The sequence below is a fragment of the Pterocles gutturalis genome, unplaced genomic scaffold, assembly GCF_000699245.1.
Source record: "Pterocles gutturalis isolate BGI_N339 unplaced genomic scaffold, ASM69924v1 scaffold6820, whole genome shotgun sequence".
NCBI classification, from domain to species: Eukaryota; Metazoa; Chordata; class Aves; order Pterocliformes; family Pteroclidae; genus Pterocles; species Pterocles gutturalis.
The window spans coordinates 3,766-12,643 of record NW_010138094.1 but is presented as its reverse complement, the minus strand read 5'-3'; the positions used below and the strand labels follow the sequence as shown (position 1 = coordinate 12,643).

Here is an 8,878-nt window from a genome sequence, read left to right as displayed (position 1 = left end):
GGCTTGCGGTTCCCCTGGGGCAGGGAGGGTGCGGGGATCCCCCCCTGGGGGCTGCGGCCCCAGGTACCCTCTAGTCGATGGAAGGGTCCCCATCGGATGCAGATCCCGAGGCTGGAATAGGCGGATGGGGATGGCAGCATCCACAACTGCCTCCGCTCCTTTTTTGGGGAGGGGGTTCACAGCTTGCCCCCTATCTCCCCTCCCTCAGTTCCAGGCTAAGGGCCCCACTGGGGGCAGAGGAAAGAAAGATGCTGCCTGTCAGCCCTGCTTTGGGGTGACAATAGCTCCAGATGGCAGCCGGTGGGGACCTGCAGCCCCTCGGAGGTCTGGCTGTCCGCTTCCTCCGAGCCCCTGGATCCGGGAGGAAAACGCAGCCTTTCCCCTTTAGCTGGTTATTTCCATCTGCTTGAGAGCTGTTCTGCTGCCAAAGCTCTTTTGCAGTGCACATTTCATTGAGACCGCTGGCAAAGGCAGCTGAAGCGTGCTGGAGCTGGGAAGATGGGACTTTGAGCACTGGGACAAGTTCTGGAGGGAGGAAGGCTCCAGCCAGACACGTCCCTGAAAGCTGTCTCTGTGGCGAGGCAAAATAAGCAATAAGAAAAGAGGAGAGGCTTTTTGCAGCCTTTGGCATCATTCCCAGCTCTGCAAGAAATCCTGCGACGCCCTTTTGGCCTGACCTCAGCCAAACAGACCTCTTTAGCACGGGGCTGTGGGTCGTTGCTTGCCAGCAGCTGGTGCAAAAACACTCGTGGGTGGAGGAAGCTGACCCAGCTACTCCCGTGGCATTGCAGATTTCGTTTTAAAGCAACAATTCTTACGCTGTGGATGAGAAAGGTAGCTTTACTGGTGTAGCTTTGTGGTGCCACTGTCTTTTGCTGCTTGGTTGTTGCCTGGCTGAAGCACGCTGGGTTGGACAGGAGTAGCCTGGGCTGTGCCGGAGCTGCAGGGACAGGGGTGGCTGTGCCTTGCTCTGCTGTTGAGTGCTGTGACAAGCAGCCATGATAGCTGCTGAGCTCTGCGGGGGGAAAAAACAGAGCAGGCAGCATGATGCGAGGTGTCTTTGCAGCAGAAGACAGTGTCTGGCATGAATTACCCCCCTGCTGCCCAGGGGAGCAGCACTGCCAGCTCCGGCTGCCTGTCCTGCCCGCTCCGGAGCTCCGAGCCGTGGCGAGGAGCTCTGCAGCTGCGTGTGGTTACCTGTGTTTGTAAACCTGGCTCGGAAATGCTTTATTTTCCTTGCAAGAAACCTCATCAGAAGCAGGTTGTTTGGTGACGCGTCTGCGGAAGGTGGGTTTCTCAGGCAAGGGGGGATTTCTGGCTGGAGCACATCTGTAGCATCTGCTGTGTTTGGGATGGGGCTCTTGCCTTTCCCACCCTCGCTCTGCAGCTGGCCAAGCTGGGAAGAATGCTTCAAGGGGAGGTTCAGACCTTTCCCTTTGAGACCTGAGCCTTGCAATGTCTGCTTTCCTCTTCTTTTATTCCAGCCCAGTGGACTGCAGTGCTAGAAACTCTCCCCATTACTGCTTCCTCCTAAAAGCAGCTCAGCTTTTGCTTCCTTGCAAATGGGACTGGCCCCAGAGCCTGCGAGTGGCTGTCCCTGGGACTGGGGGGGGCTGGAGCTCTGGAGAGGAAAAGAAGCTGGTCTGGGGGCTGTGGCATGTTGCTGGATTCCAGTAGAATTATTATAAAGGCTTTTTTTTTTTTTTTTTTTTTTAATGTGTGTCTTGAGTGGCTTTTGCTTTTCCTCTGAGGAGGAGGGATGCTAGTGCCCAGCAGTGCCCAGTCGTGGGAAAACGATCCCTGCAGGGATTTGCTTTCTCCTCGTGCAATCCTGGTGGGGAGTTGACTTTCTGGGAATGTTGCACATGGGGGTAAGGAATACCCCATTCTCCTAAGGGCTGGGCTGAGCCCCCCCCCATGGATGGCGGGATGGGAATTGATGGGCTGCCAAGCCTGCGGCTTCGGGAGGCTGCTCTCCACCCTGGGACCAGCTGCTGAAAGCAAACCTCCAGCAGTGCCAGCCTGCTCGCTGCGCAGGATTCGCATCCTCTGCCTTCCTGTCTTCAGCTGTTAATTTTAAAGCAGGAATCGTTTCTTTCTGCCACTTCTGCATGGCCAGTGTGGCGATGGCTGTGACACCATGATTCATGGCTGGGAACAACCTGGCCACAGCTCTGCTGTCCCAGCTCGCTCACGTGCCACAGCGCAGCTATTTAAATGCCGCCCTGCCTTTGTCCTCACCTGGGAGTCTCCCCTGCCCTCTTGATCTCTCATTCTCTCCTTTTACTGAGTCGTCATAAAAATTTACTCCCTAAAGGTCTGGGTGCCCCGCTTGTAGCCAGCAACACCCACGGGCGACTGCGGTGTCTGGCAGCTTCTGCCAGCGGCTGGGCATGGAAACGGTGAGCTGGAGCCATGGTCCGTGGCTGGCCCTCGGCCCCCAGGGCTGTGAAATACCATCAGATTATTTTAGGAAATGTTGATTGGCAAAAAAGAGAAGTTTTCTGGTGGTTCGGTGGTTTCTTCTGGAGCTTGTGGTAGTCATGTTTTCTTTGCGTTTCTAACCGTCGTTAGACTCTCTGTCCTCCCCTGGTGTTTTTATTGAAACGTGAGATTTTTTCGTTGCAAATCTTGCCTTTCAGAGCTCTTAAGGGGAAAAAAAATAAAAAACCCAAACCAGGTCTGGGAACAGTGACCTGGTCCCCAGGGTGACAGCTGGGTTCCAGTGGCTCCTTGCAGAAATGGGGCTGTTCCTGCACCCTGGGCAAACCCACCCAGACCCTGGTGATGGGCTTGGATGCTGTGGAAGCCCTCCCCTCTTGCTGGGTCTTGTTTGCTGGTGAATTTGTGACTGGTCTGTGCTTCTGTCAGCTGGAGATAGCAGCCAGGGAGAGGAACTGAACTGTTTGAAAACACCTCCTGCCACCCCAGCCGCTGGCTGCCTGGTGGGTGCAGACCTTGGGTACAAAAATCCTCGATAAAACCATGAGAACTGGGAATAGTGGCGGCTTTCAGTGGCTCCGTCCAGCTGGAAGAATATGAGGTCACTGGGAGTGAGCTCTGCTGGTGGGTGAGGTGGCCCAGGGTAGCTTGGGTTTGGGTGTTTGGGCAGGGATGTGCAGATACAGGGGACCTCCTGTGTGTGCTGTGGGGCAAGGTGGAGAACCTCCCAGTTTGGGGTCTGGAATGCAAGAAAATGGATGGGGGCTGGCATTTCAGGCTGCTGCAAACCTGCGTGGGGAAAGGCTCCCTCGTGAGACCTGACCCACACCTGGGTCCGTCCTGGCAGAGGACACGGACACCCCACGTGATGCTCACTGCAAGATCACTTTGCTGACCAGCTCCTCGCACAGCCCCCAGCTTGGATCTGGAGCAGCACACTGGTGAGAAACAGGCTCAGGTCCCCAGCCTGTCTGTGACACTGTCCCCATCCTCTGCCGGGCTGAGCAGGCAGGTAGCATGGCCACAGATGATGGCATTTGGAGGTGCCACCGGGTCTCTGGGCCATGTGTGTGCTGCCACGCTGGGCTCCATCCTGCCCACCAGGCACTCCTGCTCTGGGAGTTTTCTTCATCCTGTGGCAGGGATTGGGGAGGGATTTTGTACCAGCTGTGGCAATGCTGCCCAGCACCAGGACCTGTGGCCTGGAAACTGCCGTGGTTCTTCTGCAGCTTCCTGACAGCTGCTCTGGGCTCCAGAAATAGCTGCTGCTCGGCTGGGGAGCTCCGGTGTCCCCACCTCCAGCTGCTTGGGACAGGGCTGCTGGGTCCCTGCATGGGGATGCATGTGGGTGATGGGGGGCTTGGGGGAAGAGGCAGAGGAGGAGGAAGGTGAGATCTACCGACAGATGCATCTCCCAAGAGCAGATGGCTGCTGAGGCCATGTGTAATTACCTGCTGCCGAGGCGGGCATTAATTGCCGCTCCAGTTGTGGATGCTGCCAGGTGGCAGTTGTCATCTGGAAAGTCCCCGCCGCTCCCTGGCAGGCAGGTCGTCTCATCCGGCCGTCCGCCGGATTGCGCATGGCATGAGCACTAGTCAGAGGCTGAGACAATTTCGGGTACAGGCTTCTCCCCCTTCCTCTTTCCAAATGGCCCCCCTTGGCCCCCTCCTGCTGACAAGCGCCCAGCTGCCATGGCTGGGTGGAAGAGCACTTGGGGGTGCCCGTGGGTGCAGGCAGCACCCCAGCTCCAGCTGGCACCACCCCCAGGGCCATCTCAGCTGCCACGCTGCCCTGCTTTATAGTGAACTGGCGTCGGCAGGGAGGGGGTGGGTATTTTTCATAAGCTGGGGAATAATTCACAGCAGATGCTTTTATCAGCCGCAGGAGATGGGCGAGTCCTGGGACCAGGAAGCTGCCCGGCCATCCCCAAGCCAGACCTCAGCAAGAGGGAGGCCTTGGGCCACCCACAAATGCAAGAAATTAAAAAAGCAAATAGCATGCTGTGTGCGAGTGTTTCCTTGTACTTGGCTCCCAGCCTGGCTGATCCCAGTGTTCCTGATTTGGGAAGCCCTGCTGTTGGCAGCTCTGGCTGAGCTGGAGGGCGGAGTGGGTCCCTGCCTGGCTGCTGGGGCTCATCTTACCCCCTGAAGCACTGCCCAGAGAGCCCACCAGCTGTGGGTTAAGGCTTTTGCAGCTTCAGACACTGCTGCCTCCCCAAACAGCCCCTCACAACCCTTTCTGCCCCCCCAAAAATATCCCACAGCGAGGGGGAGGCTCCAGTGACGGTGCCAGGGTCTGCACTGCTGTGGGTGGATGTTCACGGACTGGGTCTGCATCTGCATGGGGACATGGGGGCACACCGCTGTGACCTTGGCAACTCCCACACCCCACAGGGGTGAGAGCCGGCCGCGGGTGGGGGTGCTGGTGATGCCTCCTCCCGTGACACTTCTCATGGCCATGAGTCACCCGGCATGGTCACCCCGAGCAGGGCTGGAGGGGGAAGTGCCATCACCTGGGACACTTCTCAGCTGGCCGCCCAGCAGTGGGACAGCCCTGCGACCGTTGGTGTGGCACCCCGGACCCCTGCACGGGTGGGACCAGGGGACCACAGCACTGTCCAGGGACAGAGGAAGGTGATGCTGTGCTCCATTGCCTTGCAGGGATGCTCGGCTGGGAGGTAGGTGACTGAAGGGCGGGCATGGAGGGGAGAGGACCCTACCGCATCTACGACCCTGGCGGAGGGACGGAGGAGGATGGATCCACGGCCTTTGAGCGGCTGGTGGAGGAGAATGCCCGGCTGAAGGAGAAGATGCAGGGGATCAAGTCCATTGGTAAGTGCTGCGGGACAAAGGTTGCCATTGGGGCAGCACAGCCTGTGCCCACCGAGCCTGGGGGCTTCTGGCTCTATTTAGGAGGGGTGCTGTAAGAAGCTGGGGGTCTTGGCACTGGGGCAGCAGAAAGTTCTCCCCATCCTGGGGGCTCAAGCAGGACGACTGGGCTTTTTCACATGGGAGTGCAGATGGAGCAAGGCTTTTGCTGGACTAGAGTGTGCTTTATGGTGGGATAAATGGCTGGGAAAAAAAAGCAAGTGATGGAGCACAGTATGCTGGGATCTGTTCTGGTTTTGATGAAAGCCCCCACCTCCTGCAACCCCTGTCGGGTCAGGGGCTTTTCCCAGGTACTGCTCAAAGACGCTGGTGTTGGGTATTCCCTCCAATGGCAGGGTCATGCTGGAGTTGAAACATTGCCATTCCCTTTCTCCTCTTCGCCCGCCCTCCCTCACACGCACCTGGTTTTGCTTTTGGTCTCATGACCCAGCTTCCGCTTTCGGGTCCCGCTTCTGCAGCCGAATTTCCACCTGCCTCGTGATTCCCGTCGTGTCACCATGCCCCTACCTGGGACCCTGGGAGCAGCCGCCTGGGGTGGGGAGAGGGTTGCATTGCTGGTGCCAGACCCCCACGCTGGCAGGCTGTATCCCACACTGCTTGGGCTTAAATTTGGCTCTTCTGGGAAGTGGAGGAGACCTCTGCAAGATGCTGTGCTGCTCTTCTGCCTCCTGTAACCCATCCTCTGTGTGTCAGCATGGGGACTCTGCAGCCAGTGAACCACTGATACAGCTTTGCTGTTGGATTTGGACAAGAAAAGTTCTTTCTGGATGAAGAAGGACCATGCTGGGCACTTTTCCACCCAAGCAGGAGGCTCGGTGCAGGTGGATGGAGCTGCTGCAGGGCAGGCACTTGGGGAAGGGAGGCTGAGCATCTTTGTGTTGTCCACAACAGGAGAGCTGCTGGAGGAGTCCCAGGTGGAGGCATCCAAGCTGCGGCAGAAGGCGGAGGACCTCGTGAAGGACAACAAAATGCTGATAGCATCATCTGCCTTGGAGGACCTGCTGGTAACCGGAGGTAGGAGACAGGAGGCTCGCTGAGGAGGGATAACCTGGTGGCTTGGGAACCTGAGCTCTGGAGAAGGGCGGGGGTGCAAAGGAGACTTTCATGAGGGTTTCTTGCAGCCCTCACGTGTCAAACCACTGCTGTCCTCCCTTCTGGAGAGAGGTTTCTGTCCTGTCCCTGTAGCCAGGGAGGAAGCCATCCATCAGTGCCTGACCTTGCAGGGTGCCTGCTCTCTGCACCCCTGTGCCGGGTGGGGAGAGGCCTCGCTCTCCAAAAGGCTCACGGCTACATCCTCTCCCCTCTCCGCAGCTGTCGGCCCAGATCCCAGCTCCACACGTGTCACCCCGGGCAGCACTCAGCCGGACACAGAAGCACGGAAATCTCCTCCAAGCGTGAGTCTGGTGAATGGGAGAGCTGGTGTTGGCATGGCTGAAGGGAGAAACTCTCCATCGAGTTAACACAAAAGGAGGCAGCCTTTAGCCTCTAGAAATGGGGATAAATCTGAAAGGAGGGGTCAGGATCCCTGCTGTGTTTCCATCCCAGCAGGGATGCGGTGGGCATCCTGGGTTGCCATTCCCCAGCGAGACCTGACCTGGTGCCTCCCTTTGCAGGGATCCTCCTCGGAGTTTGAGATCGTTGCTGTTGAAGCGCAGGGGTTTCCCCAGGAGAGCGGTAGAGCGGTGAGTGGCCGTGGGACTGCTTCTCTTGCCTGGCCAAGATGGGGAGAGGGGACAATGTGTGGGCTGCCCTCCAAGGACAAGGACTCCCAAGTATAAGTGGTCTGGCTGGGCTACCTGGGCCTGGGGCCAGCAAAGCAGCCACAGGCAATCGGGGACAGCGTCATCTCCAAGTGCCATGTGACAGTGACGGGAGGGGCTGTGACAACCTGAGGATGCTCACCTCCTGACACCCACACGGAGTGGGAGGACCAGGTCTCTTCTCCAAGCCCCATCATTGCTGACAGGGTCTGCCCCAGCCAAGGCACCTCTGTGTGCTCCATTTGCTGCCACCTGAATGTCCCCCCTGGCTGGCACTGCTCTGTCCTGTCCTACTCCACCTTTTTGTGTCTGCTGGAAGGGAGAGGAGCAGGGGTGGGGATGACAAGGGCAACGAACATCAGCTTGGATCACACGGTGCCAGTAAGGGAACGTGTTCTTGTTGCACATCCCTGTTTGCATTGGCCAGAGGAGCTGCAGGAGGGGTTGTCTCTCCTCGGACCCTCCCGGGGCTGCAGCCATGGGGTGATGGGGAATGGGGTGGCATCTGCCTGGTGATCAGCTCCTGGCGCCTGAGCCAAGTCCTTGTCCTGTGCTTGCACCCGAGCTTTCCCAGTGCTCCAGCTGGGCTCAGATCCTCCCTGCTTCCCCTTGCCGGTGCTGGCAGGAGGAGCTGGCCATGCTGTGCCCTGCACACACCATCCCATGGCAGTTTTAGGGCTGTAAACCCCAGGGCTGGCGTGCTGGGGACACGCTGGGCTCCTGGCCCCACGCGATGCTGCTCGGGGCATTCCCCGGCAGGCTGAGTCAGTGGGGCTGGGAGCGGTGCAGGTGAAGGTGTGCCCGCATGTCCCCACCTCCTCCCTGGCAGTGCCACTGTGCCAGGTGGTGTTGTGCTGGTGGTGTTGTGCTGGTGATGTCTCCTAGGCGATGGAGGAGTTAACCAGCCACACCAGGGGAGGATGAGGCTGTTGGGGACACCTCTCATGCGTGGGTGCAGGTGTGCCGTGATGCTGGTGGGTGTGCCACTCTTAAACTCTCCCGGCCACCGTTTAAATCCCGTGCATCACCCTCTTGGCTGCTGCCTGACAAAGAGCCCGGGTTTCCAGTGGGAGCTGCAGAGCCATGCTGGGGGACAGGAGGAAGGAGGAGATGGGAGATGGGGTAAGACCACCCCTCACACGGCAAACCTCAGCTCCTGGCACAGACCATGGAAAGGACAGTCTCAGGAGCTGGGGTTTCTAGTCCTGGTGCTGTTGGGGAGAGCTCAGGGGGAGAAGGGATGAGAGGTGGAGATGCCTCTGTTGCTATCAGCAAACTGGGAGCGTGGTCTGCTCAGGGGCTGGGAGAGCTGCTGTAATGTCTCCTTCCACCCGGGAACTTGGTGTCCCATGTCCAGCAGCTGGGAATCAACCCTGTATAAAGCCAACACAATTTGTCAGTGTAATGAGAGCTGTTGCAGCATGTCTGGTGCTCCTGGCTGCAGCCCTGGGTGGAGGACAAGGCTGACCTGCCCTGAGAGGGAACTTTGCAATGCTCCTTGAACCCATCTGACCGCGCTTCATCCCCTCCTCATCCCCAGGACTTGGAGCAGCCGCCGAACGAAGACACCAACCTGCTGCCGCAGCTGCAGCAGCTGGAGAGCACGCTGAGCGGCTGCGCCAAGGAGGCCAGCAAGGACCAAGTCTTCATGCGGATGGGCTACATGGCCTCCGAGCTCAAGCGCCTGGCTTCCAAGGGGCACAAGAACGAGCAGAGAACATCGTTCCTGCAGGTGAGCGAGGGCTAACTGGGCTCTTCATGGGGGTTCCCCCCCCCTTTTTTTTTTTT

General features: G+C 58.5%; 1 protein-coding gene across 1 annotated transcript in view; it reads left to right on the top strand.

Annotated features, from left to right (window-relative positions):
- The first annotated feature begins 5,097 nt into the window (after window positions 1–5,097).
- TNIP1 (TNFAIP3 interacting protein 1) overlaps window positions 5,098–8,878 on the top strand; it is a 7,498-nt gene continuing 3,717 nt past the window's right edge. The window contains exons 1-5 of the mRNA XM_010082839.1: window positions 5,098–5,273; window positions 6,222–6,344; window positions 6,642–6,724; window positions 6,944–7,012; window positions 8,631–8,822. Coding sequence (XP_010081141.1) covers window positions 5,141–5,273; window positions 6,222–6,344; window positions 6,642–6,724; window positions 6,944–7,012; window positions 8,631–8,822 — 600 coding nt within the window. The 5' untranslated portion in view covers window positions 5,098–5,140. The remainder of the gene's footprint in view (window positions 5,274–6,221; window positions 6,345–6,641; window positions 6,725–6,943; window positions 7,013–8,630; window positions 8,823–8,878) is intronic.